We start from the raw sequence: 20,212 nt of genomic DNA, 5'->3' as shown, positions 1-20,212 counted from the left end.
GCCATGACTGCAAATTTTATCATTCTATTATGCATCTACAATACACCTACATTACATCAATTACTTTACATATTATTAAACACACAAACACGATTTTTTAAATAAAAGCATAACATACCGCTGTGGTATTCGCAGTAATCAGATCTTTAATATGCTGGAGTACATGTTCACAGAATTCACAAGTTAACTCATCCTTGAGATGTGAAGGCTTGTCTTCCTATCATTTAAATAAATAAACATAAAAATAAATTTGTTAATTTTTTTATTTATTTTATGTTTAAGAAAGTAGTGAAAGTTGAAATAACTAAGTAATAAAATGTAATGAAGACTTTTTTAAATAAATTTATAATTAGAGGAGAAAAATTCTTGTTGCAAGATATAGAATACACTATATGAATACATTTTACAAAAGATATTCAAAAAATAAATTCTATTTGGCAACTAAAAAGGTTTTGAAATTATTTCATTTTCATTGATTCAATTTATCTAAAATTACTTAGTTTCCATCATTATCAAGACATCATAATGGGATCCCAGTTATTATATATCTTCAAGAACAATGTCACTTGTTCTGGAACCCAATTGTACACAGTTGACTGTATTCCCAGGATAACTGATTGAGCCAAATGCTCTGATAAGCTCTCTGTAACACATTCACATACTACACAAGCCTGAATACAAGTGTATTTACATGCTTTATATTTAACAAACATTTTGCCAATTGCCATTGACTATATAAAAATTTTAAATATTGACTATATTAATTATTGTTTCTTTCTCATAAATTTCTTGTTTCATATTTTTTTATTATTATCATTCTTATTTATGAACAGAATAGTACATAAAGGCTGTACACATAGCCAGAGAAATGTTTTTCACCAATTTACAAAGATGTCAATGAGTTGATGATTTTTGTCAAGGGTGTTGTTATTGAATTTAAACGGCGAATATTTTCTGTGTTAATTATTAAAACTTAGCACACACTTTGATATAAAAGGAAAGATATTTACAGAAGATGAGCACTGAATTTAAATGTATTAAAAAATTTTGAGACTGTCACAAAGCTAGAAAAAGAAGAATAAATGTAACGTGAACACTTACAATCAATTCACACTTTTGTGCACAAATTCCAACAGAGTTACACAGTGTTTTTGCATCCTAAAAGAATAAAATGTTGTACTTTAAAAAATACTAATTATAAATATATTAAATATAAATTAATAAACTAATAGGTCAAGTGAATGTGATAGAAATTAATTTAAAAAAAGAGGTCTTAGGTTTGGGATGCTTCTGTGAAGACTATTTAGAAATTTTCAATATGCCATGGTACTGAAAGAAATATGACATCATATGCACATTATTTATACTTAAGATGAATTTTTCTTTACTCAACATAATATCCCTGCAGTCAACCATTTTCCTAACAATATGGCAAACAATCAATTATGCTTTTGTATCTTTTCTTGTTTCTAAGCCTTTATGTCATCTTTATGCCAGACATGACTTCCACTATAAACAGAACTGCTAAAAATTTCCTTCTGTATGCACAGAAAAATTGAATGAAAAAGGCTTTAAAGGTTACTATAGGTTACTCTGAACCTTCCTTATTTATAGTAGATAATAGCTCAACACAAATCAGTCCCTATATTTTAGCCATGTTTAGTTTTTTTAAGACTCATTTTTCAAAGAAATCTTCCAGATTTTTTTAGGGTATAAAAGAAATTGTTTGAAAAGAAATTTGTATGTTATTTTTTTGGCTGTATGCTAATCTCCTTATTCTATATTAGTTTTAAATTTTTACTTTGAAATCTTGCCTACAATCGAACGGCGAACCGAGGTGTTCCTAGATTGGGCTCACTGCGAGTCTAGGTCACTGAGAGGCAGCTGTATCTTTGTTTCCCTGCAGCTCATCAGTCAGCTCAATAACATAGAAAGGTGAGTCCACATCTGTGTTTCATTTCCTGTTTTTCTCTCTCTCTCTCTCTCTTTTTTTTTTTTTTTTTTTTTTTTTTTTTTTTTTTTAAGGGGGAGGTTTGGTTATCAACTAAGAAATTAAAGGTCAGGAATGATTTTATCAGTTAGCTGTTTGGTTTTTCACTAGAGCAGTTCTCTTTTTTTTTTTCTTTCACTTTGGTTCAAAGAAGTTTTCTTAGTGCTATGTTTAATAGGTTTGAGTTGTAGACATTTATATTTTTATTTTATAGTTTATAATTTCAAACTGTAGATATAATATTAGTTTATCAAATAATATGCAGATATCTTTCAAATTAATATTGTATTATTGGTATCAATAATATGATGTAAAATTATCAATAATATGATATAAAATTGATATGCAAATTAATTATCAATATGTCCAAATTCAGATTTACAAACTAAAAAATATCCACATTTAAAAAAATTAATAACTCTTTAAGAGTATATTCATGTAATTTAATTTGCTAATCATGATTTAATTAATTTAGCTGAATCATCAGAGTCTAAAGCTTTGTTTAAAGATTTTACTTATTAATTTTCATCCTTTAAAAAAAAAAAAAAAATTTATTTTTATTATCTATTTTCAGATATATAGGGTGTCAAAGGAGCAATTTTAAAAAAGAATTCTGAGTTGCATTCCTACACGTATAAAAAATAATAATGGCTAATATTTTCTGCTGAGAACAGCAACTACGCAAATACAAGCAGATCAGTATAAAAAGATCCATAAAAGAGCATTCAATACTCAAACATTCAGATTACTTTAAAAATTACAGCCATAATAAAATTTATGGATTCATACAATTTGAGAACTATTTTAAAGCTTCTCAACCACAGCAAAATTTTGAAAAAGAAAGATCTAGTCTTTTTTTTTTTAAATGCAAACTTTAAAAACAAATGCCTTAAATTTTCAGATCAAATTTTAAAAAATGCTAATATGTTAAAATCTACTGCTTAAAAAAAAAACTGAAAGCAAGTTTGATACCTTCAATCTGTGTCCACTTGTGTATTTTCTTGAATTAATGATTTTTATTGTATAGAAACTGTCCAAACACTTCCATATCAAAAGTTTAGTTTCTGAGCATATTTTTGTTTCATTTGATGAAAACACACATAAAAATAACATTTGTTCACATTTATCAAATTAAACAAAATATGATCTTAAATGACTAAGGAAAAAAAGTTTAAAGAAACAAACTACTTACAATGCTCACAATGTATGAATAGATTTTAGGAAAATAATTGTCAACCAAGATATCACACTAATTAAAAAAAGAGAAAACAGCATTAATACAGTCAAACTTTAAAGTACTTTTATTTATAACATTAGTTACATTAAAATAGTTACATAATAAAATAATTTAATCACCTGTTCTTGAATTTAAAAAAAATAAAGAATAGTATGCATAATGCATATTTTCGTATTAAGAATAGTACACATAATGCATACTATCGTATTATCTGCCCAACTGTAACAAGAATCACCAGGAACAGTGCGATCTCGCCAATGTAGGCAACCCAGAATTTTATGAAAATGCATTTTAGCTGACAACCCACTACACATACCCGATTTTGGAATTCCAAGGGTTATGTTTGTGGTTTCTGCTTGTGATCAGTATGTGCCCTCTTCTTTCTTATAACAAATCATAATGCGATAGTGAAATTTGCATGCTAATAAAAAAAGAAAGTGCTGCATTTTGTTAGAAATAAGGCATTTTGCCTAGTAGCAGAAACTGTAGGAATGCACAGCTCATGAAGTTGCATTTTACAAACAATTGAATTTTCTGAGTTATCTTGGTTCTTCCGAGTTATCACCTGGAGAAAATGGAAGGAAGGAAGGAAGGAAAAAAAAAAAAGACTATTTTGAAGAGATTTTAAAGCAGTTATCCAAACTGTATCCACTGGTTTTAAAAATCTAAATACTCTCTGAACTGATTTTCATGACTATTGTTAAAGTAATAAAATGCATTTAAATGATGCATTTGGCTAGCTTTTACTTACTTCCTATATTACATTACTATGGAAATCTTGCAGTTCAAAAGTAGGTTATGAACAGTTCTTAGGTGATTGTTATAATAGTTTTCTCTAAATAAATGCAATTCACTGAATTTTTTTAATGTTAAAACAGGTTGATGTGTATATGGAGGGAAAGGGCAGTTTGCTCAACAGTGCTTAAAATTCTGCAATTCTCCATTAAAACAGATCACTGTGCACACAGACAGGAGAACAAGAAAAGAGATACTTTAGTGTTTTATTATAGGTGTTTGTTGTGTTTTCAATTAAGCTGCTACTGTTTTATGAAATTTTGAGTGCTTTGTAATGGATGGTTGCTTCACGTGATTCTTACTGTTTTATGTATGTTTTTTTGCATTTTAAATTTCTTTAATTTGTAGCTGTTTCATGTAATTTCCAAGGCACCGCCATTTTTTTAAATGTGCTACCGTTTTTCATGTGTTAGGGTAGTGAAAAATTAGTGCGAATAATTGAAGACTTCGCTGGACAGCTGGCAGATAATACGATAGTACCTACATAATATATGATCACATTTCCTTATTTTTAAATTAAATCTACAATATAAAATAATGAACACAATAGAAGTATATTACACAAGTAAAGAATGTAATACTTAATTAAATTGTAATTTCTGATTATCTGCATCTCTCTGAAAGAGTAATATTTATATATCTCATATATTACTATAGAAATCTTGCAGTTCAAAAGTAGTTTATGAACAGTTGCTAGGTGATTGTTATAATAGTTTTCTCCATATAAATACAATTCACTGATTTTTTTTATGTTAAAACAGGTCGATGTGTATAAGGAGAGAAAGGCCAGTTTGCTCAACAGTGCTGAAAAAAGAAAAGAGTTACTTAAGTGTTTTATTATAGGTGTTTGTTGTGTTTTCAATTAAGTTGCCACTGTTTTATGAAATTTTGAGTGCTTTGTAATGGATGTTTGCTTCATGTAATTTTTTGCTGTTTTATGTATGTTTTTTGCATTTTTAATTTCTTTAATTTGTAGCTGTTTCATGTAATTTCTAAGGCACTGCCATTTTTTAAATGTGCTACTCTTTTTCATGTGTTAGAGTAGTGAACAATTAGTGCCAACAACTGATGACTTTGTTGGTCAGTAGAGCAGATAATGTGATAGTACCTACACAACATATTATCACATTTCCTTATTTTTAAATTAAATCTACAATATAAAATAATGAACACAATAGAATTATATTACACAAGTAAACAAAGAATGTAATACTTAATGAAATGGGAATTTCTGATTATCTGCATCCCTCTGAAAGATATTCACAAGTCTAATAGGCAATCCAGGATGGTGCCAAAATGCATTTATGTGGCAACTGAAGTATGCATGCACATGCAGCAAATGAGTCATGATTCCACCTTCAAATTTGATGGTCATTAATGTTCGTTTTTCCTGAATGAAGTGTACTCCCCCCTCCCTTGTAAGCAACTGTAATAAAAATATGACGCTTGCTGGCCAATAATAAAAAAAAGAAAGCATTGCATTGCATTTCATCAGAAACAATAAAAAATGTAAAATTTCACATTCCATGAAGCTATACTTCATAAATATTCACATTTTATGGATCAAAATTTCTGCAATTCCCTGATTTCTTTTTTAAAGCAAAAACAGATTGTCGTGTACTCATGAAAACGATATGAGCAATGCCAAGTTGTGCACGATTCTGAGTTTCCACAATTTTCTGATGCTTTCCAAAGCTGCAAATTGCTGCAAACATGGGGCAAACAGGAGGGGCAAAAGATAAGTGTTTTGTTACGGATGCTTCTTGCATTTATAACTTTGTTAATTGTTTGTTGCTTCATACAATTCTCAATCACTGCATACATGGGGCAGATGGGGTAGGTGCTTTGTTACAGGTTTTTCTTGAATTTATAATTTTGTTAACTGTTTGCCATTTTAAGTCATTCTTAGTAAGCCAACATTTTTTTGAAAATGGCTGTTGGCTTTCATGTCTTAGCTGGGTAAAAAATTAGTCACTAACAATTGGACACTTTTCAGAAAAAGGTGCAGAAGATCAGAAAGTGTCAATCAAACAACTGACAACAATTAAAATATGAATTTTCAATTAGTTGCTTTTGCCTTTTTTTAACATCTTGTAAATAAAATTACGAAATGCTCTATTAAAAAAATCAAGACTAAGAATAAATCCCATTAAACATGGAACTCTTTTACAAATAATCCATATAACACAGACTTAATTAAAATATTATAAAAGATATTTTTAAAAAAATTCGAAAACAAATAAAGGCAAGATTCTTATGGCTTAGTTAAAAATTGTAGATCTTATGCCTTAGTTAGATTCCTTTTCTGAATATAATATCTAATATACTAGATGTTCTATCAGAGAATGTGGATTATGTAACATTTTTAGGGAAGAGAAAAATGAGAAAAAGACAAATTGGATCACGTAATATTCTTGGAAGAAGTCAAAAGCACCCCCCCTCTTGAAATTACTACATTCCACCCGCATGAGCTTAACACACAGAACATAGTTATTTGTATCAAATAGTCCTAAACATCTAGCCGATATTTTAAATACAGAAGTTAATTACTGCAAAGTGAAACATATAGGATTAATAGAAATATAATAATCATAAGAAATATTTACTTCATTTTAAAGGGCCACCAGCGGCCGAACGGTCGCTGAACCCTGGTAGTTCGGTCCGAGGTTTGAATCCCGCGAACTGCATGGGTGTTTTCCCCATGTGTAATGTGTATACCAGCCAGTTTTTCTTAGAAAGTCCCCCACGAAAGCATCCCTTCCCTTAGGCAGATAGCCCTAGTGTGCTTTGCCATAATTAAATACACCACCACCACACCACTTCATTTTAAAATTCTTATATTTTTCTCTCCTCTTCTCTCAGAAAAGATAAAATTATGATTCTAAATCATAATTACTATCTTTTTTTTCATATGCAAAATTTTTTACCAATTAACTTATTCAAAAAACATTACCAAGTAAGATGGAGCTTCCTTATCACAGAACTTTTCAATGTATTTTTCAACATCAGCCTAAAAAATAAATTCCATATAATTATATGTTCTACATATATATTATCTTATTTGATAATTAATATCAGCATTAGAAATTTATATATTTCATTTCCAGCCACAATCAACTAGTAATTAAAGTACAGCATAAAAGTCTTTGATAAAATTGTATTTATTTTACTAAATTAACATAACAAATACACTACTTACCTCTGTTTCTGATTTCAAGAATGTCTTCACATCTGTCATCATTTTAGTGCACTGATCACACTGGCTGTCTTTATGAGGTGTAAGTACCATCCTTAAGAACTTCAAGATATGGTTCTAGTACAATGATACAATAATTTTAGCAATACTTAAAAACACAAATTAAGAACAATACTACAGAAAAGATGACAGATACTGTAAAATGAGGGTGCAGTTTTTAAAATTTAATTTTGCCAAGAGGTGCATCCCCAAATTACAAAAATTTCGTCTTCCCTAAATTCTGCCGTTCGGTGACGACATATTCTGCCGCCGCTTCTGGGTTTATGGTGAATAACATATTAGTTATTCTTAATTAAAACAGCACTAAATGTAATCTTTCAGCCTCCGAGTTTCATTAACAAAATCTATTTTTAGCATATTAAAAGAAATTTTTGTTGAAATTTTCCTCGTCAACATTTTTTACAGTATTTAAAAATCTATAATCATTGCCAAGCGTAATGTTAGCATAAAAGGTGTCCATACTCTTGTTATTCAATTACGAATATATACAAAAGTTTAGACATCACTGCATGAGTTATTACTGAAGCTGTCATGTTGTGATAAGCATGCAGTGATGAAAGCAAAATATAATAAATAATGACTTGCCAGGGATATAAAATAGGTGAATGTTTTGGTAAGCGCGGTAAACAGCGGTACTCGGAATGGAACTTTTGAGATGTATACCAAGCAGATACTCAGCTACGGAGCCAAATTATTAATCTCACAAATTTATGCTTACATGATTGTTTTCCCATGACAAGGTATTTTATTTAGTGCCTAAGTGAATTTAAGAATCGGAACTTTTAATTGAAAATCTTCAGATGTTTTATTATGGAAGGAAAAATCAAATGCACATGCATAAAGCATACAAAAAAAAAAAAAAAAAAGCTTGTGGCTTTGAGGTCCAGATTTTAGATCATTCTGGATAATGGACGTCTGGATTTTGGACTTTGCACTGTACTATATTTATTTTATATACACAGAGCTAACATGTACACAGCTACATCTTTAATATCCTTTAAAACACATTTAGGAAATTATATAATGCATAAGAATTCTTACACAATATATTATATATTATTCTTAACTGTCTGAATATGTAACAAAACTTCCTCATTCATTAAGAATTAAATCAGCCACAAAAAGCATCTTTATTTATTAATTATTAAAAAAGAATAATTAATCTATGCATTATCAAAGATATCGCTAAACTATAAAAACTGGACGATTTTACAAGAGATTTTCAAATTATGATTTGTAACTTCCAAAATTTTTATTTATGTAAGGATACCCAAATATAATCAAAATGACAATAATGCTAATAAGCAGTTTGTTGATCATAGAGTTTAGTTTTACTATCTTTCAATTTCCTGTGCCCATTTGCCATGTATCATCAATCTGAGCAGAATGTAACCTGTTTTGGCTATATCCCTGTTGAGAACATTATACCACTTTTTTGATGTGGAACCACAAAGAAAAAAAGGCCACATATGATAACTATTATTTATTTATTTATTGAGCTAAAGCTGAAACCATTGCTATGCTTTGGCAAATTTTTAAAAATAATACTTTGTGTAAATCCCAAGTATACAAATGATTTCCTAGATTGCAAAATGGCAAACGACAACTGCTACAACTTGAATACATGAGCAGAAACATGGGAAAAGATTCAGAAAGCATGGTGGGCTACCAATACAGATTGTTGAAACACCGTTCACCAGCTTTCTGAAAATATTCTCTCTGTGCAACAATTCTTAAGTATGAACCATATGGTGCTAATGTCATACACACGGTACTCACCTAATATCATACTCACACTAATGTTGTTTAGTGTGACTTTTTTTCTTCTCCACAAATAAAAAGAGCTCTCAAAAAGTAATTCAGTAGCACGGATAAAGTGAAAGAAAATATGATAACTTGCCTTTGAATATTATTCTGTGATAAAAGTTCTAAAACTGTTTTGCATGCTCCCAGTAGAGGAAAAAATGTTGGGGAAAATGTACTCAAACTTTGAAAAGTACTAAAATATGTTAAGTGCGAAAAGAATAATATAATTGCCTTAGATTAATTCTAGCTATTCTGAAGTACTCCCTCATACTTTCATGAATTAGATAACTAAAATTTTTTAATAAAGATTTAGAAATTATATTTCTTTATAAAGCTTACATAATATAAAATGTTGCTCTTGTTTACTAATTTTTTAATTTAGTTTTTTATAAGGTTTTAATAAACTCCATGTAATTTATCACATGTAGCAATTTTTGATAAAGCACATTTTTAATCATATGTGGAATAGGATATGAAATAATTTGTGCAGTCAAATAAGGGCACGGAAAAAAAAAGAGAGAGAGAAAGGAAACTGAGAGGCTCTGAATTACAAAATATTAATGCATTTATCCAGTATCCCCCTCCCCCCAAAAAAGGTTGGAAATTTACACTATAAATACATACTTCTACTGGTAAGTGAGCCATATTGCATAAACCAGAGACTGTGCAGACCATATTAGGGTCCTAAAAGATAAATTTATTAAATAACAAAGATTTTAAAAGCTACAATTACATATTTTTTAAATAAAAAATTAAGACTTTAAATGAATGTACTAATTACCATATTTGTCAGCATATAAGATCCACCTTTTTCCTTTGGAAATAGGTCTGAAAAACGGGGTGCGTCTTATACTTCGATACTCAGTTTTTGATTACATTCATTTCTGGAAATTTCCTCTATTCAGAGTTATGCAATTTTTTTCTTGTTTCCTTGCAGAGTGTGGGAATATTACAATTACGTAGAGTTCCGTGAATGCTCATGTGCTGTAATCAACGATCACAGTTGGTTTCGTTTTTAAACTTTCCAATTTTTGTTTATGACTTTTAAGTGTGTGAAATTTCTATTGTTTAAATTTGTTCGCAAGTTATAGCTCAAAAACAACATCGGCATTGCTATAACATAGCATACAAGCTATGTGTGATTGCGTATGCTAAAGAACATGGGAACAGTGCTGCAGAGACATTTTGAGCTTCTCCCAACTGAGAAAATGATAAGAACTTGGCAGAATTATAATGATCAGTAATAAAGTTTTATCCTTCAAAAATATGTATAAAAAATGGAGTGTGTCTTATACGCCGGCATATACGTTACATTTATCATTAAGCATTTGCAAGACTATATGCATATAAACCAGAAGATTCACTTCATAGAATTTTCGATAGTATTCTGTTCTATAAATTGACAAATTAGCAAGATACAGCCATACAGTAACAGCAACAAAAATATTAACTTGTAATATATTAATATCTATACAAAAAAAATTGCAACCTTAATAACTTCAGCTAACTACAGTAATAAAGATCTAAATCGTATTTAATTATGATTCTAAGATTTCTCAGTTATTATTTTGTAATTCAATAGATAACGGAAGTTTTTCCTAACATATAATCATTCAACAAAACAGATAATGTCATATAAAAATGGCAAATAAAAGAATTAAAATTATATTGAAGTAAAATTTTTGCTAACTGGATACAGATTGTTAAAGCAATAAAACTTTACATTCACAAACATTAACTATTTTGGCTGATCTTTGGAATATGGTAACTGGTAGTTTGGCGACATTTTGAGGCGATAAAGGTTACTACCTAGGACTTTGGTAATAATGTGAGAAGCACTCACTTCCGATTATGCATTATTTTGTGTGAGGGAAATGAGAGATCATGAGATATGTCATGTGACATTAATGGACTAATTACGGTTGTTTAATCGGAAAAGGGGGGAAATCTGGAAATTTCGTATTTAGCTATATTCTGTGTTGTGTGAAACGTGACATTAATGGACGAATTACAGTTGTTTAATCGGAAAAGGGGGGAAATCTGGAAATTTCGTATTTAGCTATATTCTGTGTTGTGTGAAACGTGACATTAATGGATGAATTACAGTTCTTTAATCGGAAAAGGGGGTTAATTTGGAAAAGCTTCATCGTGTGTTGTGTGAAATAGTGTAGATTAATTTTCGGATTGCATGGCGCTATGTAAAGTGAATTCTAAATTTTTAATGCGTTTATCTGATAATAATAAGTTGAAATTGTGTGAAAGGAAGGATATTAGAAGTTTAAATGGCTGTGCAAGAAATATGGTGAAAATGGACATTTTGTGAAAAGGAGTGTAAAGAAGGGTACGTAGTTTGCTGAAAGTAGTTTGAGTATAGGTGAAATTTTATTAATTTCTTATTACTTGGTGAATAGACTTCCAGTTGACTACAGGATTTAGGATTTAGAAATTTGCAGTAGTACTGCAGCGACGTAATGAAGATTCTGAAGAAGATTAGGTAAGTTAGTATTTTTAATCATTTGAGGATATTATTTTTATGCATTGTTCTAAATGTAAGGAGTAAATAAATTAAAATGGTATTATTTGAAAATTGTTATTAGCAATGATTTAGTTTAAAGTAATTAGGATTGTAATCTAATTTTTATTAATTTAATGTATGTGCTTATTTATATTTTAAGTAGTGTTTTTTAATTTAATTATATTTTAATTTAATGCTCGTGATTTTGTGAGTTATATGTTTGTAGTATTTTGGAATATGTTTAAGTAGTAGTCGCTGAGTATTCTCATGCATTTTCGTGAAATTTTTCTAATTTATGAGAAAAAAGCAGTGTACATGGATATAGTGAAGAGTGTGCGCAATGCCATTTTTGTGCAATTCTGGGATGTTTTTTTAAGTAAAAATAAGTCGACGTGTACATGGTTTAGTGATATTTTAATTAAATGATAGTTATTTTGTGAATTTTATGTTTGTAGGAATTTGGTATACGTTTTTAGTTGAAGTAAACGTGCATGGAAATAATTTAAATATTTGACACTAAGTATTTGTAATGTTTGCGGTATGAATTCGTTGGTGACGTTTATAATATAATAGATAATTTAGAGGTAAAAGTTTTTAGATATTTTATTTATTTTATACGTGGAAATGTTCATATTTGGAAAGGGTATATACTTTTTCGCGATAAGGTAATTTCATATATGTTCTTTTTACCGGGTTTAAAGATTCAGAAAATTGTCATGCATTTTCGTGCAATTTTTCTAATTTATGAGAAAAGAGCAGTGTACATGGATATAGTGAAGAGTGTGCGCAATGCCATTTTTGTGCAATTCTGGGATGTTTCTTTAAGTAAAAATAAGTCGACGTGTGCATGGTTTATGTGTATGTGTTATTGTGAAAAACGTGCAAGGAGTTTCCGATTGTGCACTTTTTCCCAATTTTGCAGTGAATATTTGTCATGATTAAGTAGTTTTGTTAGATAAAAATGAAGACAAAATGGCGGCGGAAAAAAAAAAATAGAGGGTTGCTGTAGTAGAGTTGGTCGCCAAATTTTCTCCAAAAAATCGCCAAGTTACCATAATCCAAAGATCAACCACTATTTTTTAGGCATATGGGAATGTGATACCTTACAGCTCACACTGACATCCCAGACTATCTGAGAAATGAAATGTCTAATAAAATAACATTTGCTTTTAAGAACGTTTTTTAAAAATTTTGTTCCTAAACATCTATACATTGAACATTCTTTGTTTAAAATGAATAAACTAAATAAACAAATTTACATGTTTTTATATGCAGTTTAATTCATTCTGAACCAGCATTTAATCTGATGCTTTTACTTTATAAAAGTTCACAATTAATCTATAATAGTGTTTCAAGCATTGGTATTATTTGCTAATACAAGACCTCCTGTCAACCACCAAATATACTGTAAAGATGTTGCAAATTGTAATTTAATGTATTATACTGAAGCATATACACTAATTTGCAAGATCGTAATAAACTTGTTTTACCTTAATCATTATTAAAAATTTGTTATGCACTACAGTATTGATATCAGATTATATGAGATAATATATGCATAAAATTCTAAATTTCTAAACCATTAATTTACTTACCATGCGTGAGGCTAACATTTCAACAAGTTCAGGGATTATTTCATCAACAATTTTGATGCACTAAAAAAAAAAAAAAAAAAAAAAAAAAAAAACTAACTCATATTTTAGAATTTGCATATAATTCTTAAATACGTAGTAGAGTCAACTGAAAACCATAAAAGTAGAAATAAAAATCCGCATACGGCGCCAGTGAGCTGTAAGTTGGCATGCCTGTTTGCGATAGTATGCCGGATGTCTCCTAGGTGGCAGCAGCCGGCAGATGCACAAAAAACTGCACAACAGTTCCAAAATGGCAGCCCCACTAGCCACATGCACCAGCGAGGAGCAGCGTTCTGTGATTCGGTTTTTGCGAAGTGAAGGTGTGAAACCGATTGACATTTTTAGGCGAATGCAGGTTCAGTATGGAGATGCGTGTTTGTCACAGCCACAAATCTATGAATGATGCCAGAAATTTGCAAATGGTGTTACGTCCGTGGGCGATGCTCCACGCCCCGGAGAGGCTCGGCGCGTAGTGACTCCAGAGACCATTTCGGCCGTTGAAGCCATCGTTTTGGAAAACCGCCGTGTGACAATAGACGAAATTGCAGCATGTGTACACATGAGTCATGGATCGGCACATCACATTGTGCATGATGTTCTCCAGTTTCATAAGGTGTCTGCAAGATGGGTGCCCCGACATCTGACGCCTGAACTGAAACAGTGATGTGTTGATGCGTGCGAAGTCCTTTTGTGGCGTGCTGGACGTGACGGTAATGCCTTCCTGTCACGAATTGTCACTGGTGATGAAACATGGGTGCATTACCATCAGCCTGAAACAAAGCGAGCGAGCAAGGAGTGGCACCACTCCTCATCACCGAAACCCAAAAATTTTCGGACACAGCCATCTGCAGGGAAGGTTATGCTGACCCTCTTTTGGGACGAAAAGAGCATCATCTTGGAACACTACACGCCACGAGGAACCTCTGTGACAAGTACTCGGACCTCCTAAAAATTCATCTCCGGCCTGCCATCAAAACGAAACGACGTGGATTGCTGTCAGCCAGTGTGCTGCTGCAACACGACAATGCACGGCCCCATACGGCACGTGCAATGGTAGCGACCATCACAGACCTAAAATTTGAGTACCTCCCACACCCCCCTTACTCGCCAGACCTTGCACCAAGCGATTTTCATCTGTTTGGTCCGCTCAAAGAAGCAACGGCAGGAAGGTTCACTCCGATGAAGAGGTACGCAACGCGGTGCACGATTGGTTGCGCCATCACCCAAAATACTTTTTTCTGCGAGTATTCAGGCTCTTCCGAAGTGCTGGCGGACTTGCATTGAACGAGGAGGGGACTATGTTGAAAAGTGATTTATTTCCAAGTGACCAATAAATAATATTTAAAAAAGTAATTATGGTTTTCATTTGACTCCCCCTCGTATTAAAGCTAAATATGGCATGCATAAACTATTTCAAAAATAAGATAAAACTTACAGCATCAGCAACAAGCTTAACTGGTAACAATTTACAACTTCCTTCAAATACTTCTTTAATTTCTTCCTAAAACAGTAATAAATATCAAAGCACAGGAGAAACATTTTTATTTAATAATCAATCTGAATATAAAATATCATGATAAAACGAAGTACAGCCGAGATTTGATTATCCTTTACTTTTCTCGCATAATGAATTCGCATATTTCTCATGAATGAATGTAATGAACAAATTTCATTTCTGTAACATCTGCCCATGGACAAACCAATGCACACAATAGACACACCAAACAAAAAGGGGGGAATACAAAAATTAATATGAATTCAAAAGCAAAATTGTAATTTAAAAGAGGATATACAACTATGTGCCTGTAATCTAACAAGACATTAAAATGTGTTTGTTCTGTCATTACATCAGCAATGAAATGTCAAAATGCTGTTTATAAAATAGTTTTTATAGTACTAAATTTCCCATTAAAAATACTGTAAATGTTTAGCAGTCACAGAATATCATGCTCTTCATAGAAGTACAATTCTTAATTTGGAAAGGCAGTTACCATAAACTAATTTATGTGTTTAGCGAAATGTTTAAACAACCTGCGATATCAACTGCATACTGTTAATATAACCATATTTTACTTTAAATAATAAGGAATCATTTTGTTACCCGAGACAGTACACTGCATTTCGAAGGGAAGAGAAACACTTTAAGAAAATTAAAGATCTGTCGTATTTATCATGTTTTGTTTGATTAGAAATAATTTTGGCTTTATTATAAATATTTTATTTTTACTCCACAAGCTAAGGATCTATAACATGATCAATCCATATTACACAAACTAATTATGGTACAAATCAAGTTTTGTGATTGACTGCTCATTTCTGACACTGGAACTACAATGAGTTCTTATTACTAAACTACTTTTAATCATCATAACAATGTTCCCAAAACTTACAGACAAAAATCAAGGTTATACTATGCTTTCTAAAAAAATGGAATGCATCGAAGAAACATATAAAAAAATATTTATTCATTTGTTTTTATTATCCCTAGAATATGAAAGATATTTGAGGGAAAAAAAAACAACAGAAGAATGAACGTAACTTTACCTGAGTCATATTGCTAAGTAGTTGGTCCCTGGCTTCTTTTACCATTTCTTTGCAGATATCACAGATTTCATCCTGTTAAAAAAATAACAGTTACAAGCATCAATACAAAACAGAGATGCTAAAAGCCTGCATATTCGATAAAGGCTTCAGTGAAAGCTTGTATTTAATAATTACAATAATCTGAAAATGTATGATACTTACATAAACAAATATAACAAGCTTATAAGGTACTTATGGAAAATCCCATTGACCACAAGAGACGGCGCCAATTGCGCCAAACCAAAAAAAAAAACATTTACTAAATAAATAAAAAAAAACACTTTCTTTCAAATTTATTATATTATCATTTATTTATATTTAATTTTTGAAATAAAAAATTGCAGAAAACATAAATAAACATAGAAATCAAAGGCAGGTGGTCAGTTTCCCATCCACTGGCTGCTTTGATTGCTATTTCAATTTTGATAAAAATCAATTATTTTGCCACAGGGTTAAGTTAAAAGTTACAAATTATTACAAAAAGTAGTATTACTGTCTGAGAGTGGTTCTGAGCCTTTTTCTATTTTCTTCACTGAAGATATCACAATTGAGTTGCAGGATAATATGACTTTAATACTGATGTGCTTACTGTCTGAGAGTGGTTCAGAGCCTTTTTCTATTTTCTTCACTGAAGATATCACAATTGAGTTGCAGGATAATATGACTTTAATACTGATGTGCTATAAAATAATAGGGGGACTGGAAAGTAATTTCGTTTCTGTGTATGTCGACAACAACATGTTAAGGGCAGAAGTGGAAGCAAATCCATGTCAAACGCTCTTAACCAACCTTGGTCGACCATCCAGGAGCATTTAAAGCAGAATGAAAAAATAAGCAAAGCAGGTTTTTGAGTCCCCCATAATCTGTCCGAAAAGAACAAAGCTAACCTATCCATCACATGCAAAGTATTGCTTCAACGGCACCATACAGAACCGTTTTTTGATTGTTTGATTAGTGAAGACAAAAAAATAAGTCCTATATGATAATCCAAAACTCAAAAGGCAGTTTTAATAGGGGCTACTAAAGGTTTACATCCCGAAAAGGCGCTTCTGGGTGTTTGATGGAGTATTCGCGGAATTCTTCATTTTGAATAGCTGAAACCTGAAAAAACTATTAATATAGACCTTTATTGTGAACAATTGGATCTAGTGAACCAATCTTAAATATCTGGCGATTGCAAACGAAAAAAGCGTCATTCTGCAACATGGCAATGCAAGATCGCATTGTGCAAGACGAACGCTGGGAAAATATAATGAATTGGGGTGGGAGATACCGCCTCACCCACTATATTCGCTCAATATCACACCCTCGGATTTCCATTTATTCCGATTCCTACAACATTTTCTTAGTGACAAAAAATTTGAAAATTTGGATGATGTCCAAAATGCCATCTCGAGATATTTTAGTCAAAAACCAATTGATTTTTATTGGTCTGGGATTGAAATCGGCATACTAGATGGCAAAAGATTGCTGATAACAAGGGTGATTATATTATTGATTAAAAATAAAAACTTGTTACAAATTTATTTGTTTGAATTTAATGTAAGAAAGCGACATTACTTTCCGGTCTCCCTATTATTTACATAATAGCAAATAAAGGGAAAAAAACGTGATTCCTTTTCCATATATTTAAAAAAAAAAAAAATTTACTTACATTATCATCAGGGGCACTCATTGTAGCCCAAATATCATGAACACATGATTTTACAACATCACACAACCTAGCATTTTCCAGATCTTGACATGCAAATGTGGGGTCAGCACACTGTTGAGGAACCTCCTTCCTAGGTTTGGGAAAGGCTGAAACTGCTGATGCTATAGGAAGAAAAAGGGAAAATTCTTTTTATAAAATTGTCTTTTCAGTATAAGAAACCTAGAAGTATTTAAAAAGAATAGGTTTTCAACTTTGCCACATACTGGCATAAAATAACAAAAATTTTAATTATCCATATGTTGAATGAACAACACTTGTGGGTGATTTGCACATATGTGATATAGGTATCTCATTTTTAATTTGCAATATTCATGTTCATTTATTCTAGCTTTCTTACAGATAATATCAATCAATCATGGAACAAACTCTCCTTTCTCTTTCTTTCATCTTTAATAGCTTGTTTTAGTGTGAAATACGTATTTTCTTTTAAATACTATGCACTACAATTCATGAAGCAAGTTCCACTAAAAACTACTTCCAATAATTTTTAAATGCTAATACTAGAAATTAAAGATACTGAAATTAATACACTAGAAACTGACTTCAATACTTGTAAAAATTTAATTATACTGAAGCTCTGCAGAATTTTTTAAATATTTTTTGTTTATTATCAATGAATGAATACGCAAAGTTGTAATATATAATCTACATCAGTACTTGTCATTAAGCATGCTCTGGCAACCACATCATTTGCAGGTTTAATACAAGATTTCAAAGTGGGCCAAAGAGTAAATGCTGATAATAATCTGTATAAATAAACTATCAAGATATTAATTATTATAATAATTTTATGCAACTTAAAAAAATAGCAACAAAGGTACTTGAAATGCTTCAACAAACATATAGAAATGGGAAAAAAAAAAAAAAAAAAAGTCAACAAGGTACGAGGGCCATCCAGGAAGTAGATTACGTTTCCGTCTGTGTCCGCTAGGGGCGGGGCTAGCGCGGACATCTTGGGGTCAGAGCGTTGCGCAGCAGTCTGCATCTAGCCGTGCTAGTGAGAGGTTCGTGCTGTGCCCCGTTCAGATACTGTGACGGTTTGAAATGTCTGCGTTAATTGAAAATCCTGCGAGGTGCGCTCAGTAATAAGGTTTCTGACTGCAAAAAACTGTAAACCGATAGAAATCTATCGGCAGCTTCGTGAAGTGTATGGGGACAACATTATCACTGAAGGTGGAGTGCGTCAGTGGGTCATAAGATTTCAAAATGGCCGAACCAATGTTCACGACGAAGATCGAAGTGGGAGACCCAGCATAGTGACCGCCGAACTTCTCGAAAAAGTCGATGCTAAAGTCCGTGAAAATCGAAATTTCACAATAACGGAACTTTCTTTGAGTTTTCCACAAATTTCGCGAAGTTTGTTGCACGAAATCATCAGCGAAAAGCTTGGTTACCACAAGTTTTGTGCAAGATGGAAGGCAAGAAGAGGTAACGAAGTGGTTGAAGGCGCAGGCGGCCGAATTTTTCGACGAAGGAATTTCCAAGCTCGTACATCGCTACGATAAATGCCTTAATTTGTATGGTGACTATGTAGAAAAGTAGTATTTGAGTGTGGCTTTCATCTGTATATAATAAAATTTGTTTCCTATACTTTGTTTATTTTTTTATTCCAAAACGTAATCTACTTTCTGGATAGCCCTCGTATTTCAAATAGGACACTCTCTTGAATAAGGATAGAATGTTACTACAGGACAATGAGGAATCGGGGTGAAAGTCAAAGAAATCCGATGCCTTGGGTGTCAGAACTGGTGAACAACCATGAAGAAAATTGCTGACATCGTCAGGAGTCATTTGGAATGTCAAAGAAATCCTCACATTTAATATGAAAATGCATCACACTGTTGCTAAATTCGTATTGAGGCTGATAAGACAGAATCATGGTTTACAAAACTCATGATTAAAACATTCTAAATTTAGCAAATTTTTGCAAACATGGCTAAATCTAAGAAACTGATCATTTTATATTTTAAAAAGGGTAAATCTATTACAAAGCATCTCAAATCATTAAATGGCATTTAATTAAATTTTATGCAGGATTTAATGTTGCAAATAGGAATAAATGACACAATACTGGGAACAAAGCATTATGGCTACATATATTCTATATCTGTTATTACAAGACAAATTATTTCTTTGAAAAGAACTAAGCAAACTTTTTATTGCACTGTGTTTAGAAAACTGCTGTGTACAGTTTAAAGCAGGAGTTCTCAGCTAGGGAAGATTTCATAGTTACAGGGGGAATGTTATCAGATTTAATTTAATTGTTAATTATTTAGTTTATGAGCAAGGCCTCGAAATAACAGTCACCAGGTCAGCATTTGCAACTAAGAAACTGAGTGGGATATGATAACCTTGGAAATTGCATGGTTAATACTTCCCATGATTTATTTTCATGATTTCAAAGCCACAAACTTACACATGTGCATAATGCGTTTACGCATGCATGTTTGATGCAGTAAAGCCAATAAAGCGTTTACCCATGCGCGCTTCCGATAGTGAAGAAAGTAACAGAGAACGTTATTGAAAACGAAAAAATTTCGATTGGCACGTTAGTCAGTATTCTTGACACAATTACAGGACTTGAACAGTGGAACTTTGTAACTGAACAAGAAACTATGTCTGTTTATAGAATTAAAGAGAAAGTATTAGCACAAAAAATGAAGCAACTTAAACAACTTACAT

The 20,212-nt window shown here is 31.6% G+C and overlaps 1 protein-coding gene across 4 annotated transcripts in view; it reads right to left on the bottom strand.

Annotated features, from left to right (window-relative positions):
* Window positions 1–20,212, bottom strand: part of Sap-r (prosaposin) — a 213,936-nt gene that overhangs the window by 66,259 nt on the left and 127,465 nt on the right. For all 4 annotated transcript variants that reach the window (XR_015038253.1, XM_085806760.1, XM_085806769.1 and 1 more), the window contains exons 2-11: window positions 17,471–17,631; window positions 15,778–15,849; window positions 14,669–14,734; window positions 13,195–13,254; window positions 9,709–9,768; window positions 7,222–7,335; window positions 6,976–7,032; window positions 3,183–3,239; window positions 1,102–1,158; window positions 119–217 (exon numbers count right to left, since the gene is read on the bottom strand). Coding sequence is in view for 3 of the 4 variants with exons in the window: in XM_085806760.1 (XP_085662886.1) it covers window positions 119–217; window positions 1,102–1,158; window positions 3,183–3,239; window positions 6,976–7,032; window positions 7,222–7,335; window positions 9,709–9,768; window positions 13,195–13,254; window positions 14,669–14,734; window positions 15,778–15,849; window positions 17,471–17,631 (803 nt within the window). In the remaining variant the exon portion in view is untranslated. The remainder of the gene's footprint in view (window positions 1–118; window positions 218–1,101; window positions 1,159–3,182; window positions 3,240–6,975; window positions 7,033–7,221; window positions 7,336–9,708; window positions 9,769–13,194; window positions 13,255–14,668; window positions 14,735–15,777; window positions 15,850–17,470; window positions 17,632–20,212) is intronic.

This window comes from Stegodyphus dumicola, chromosome 1 (assembly GCF_044657685.1).
Source record: "Stegodyphus dumicola isolate Sdum_Otavi_A_Nest chromosome 1, ASM4465768v1".
NCBI lineage: Eukaryota > Metazoa > Arthropoda > Arachnida > Araneae > Eresidae > Stegodyphus > Stegodyphus dumicola.
The sequence above is the reverse complement of the archived record's forward strand: the minus strand, read 5'-3'. Positions and strand labels throughout refer to the sequence as shown.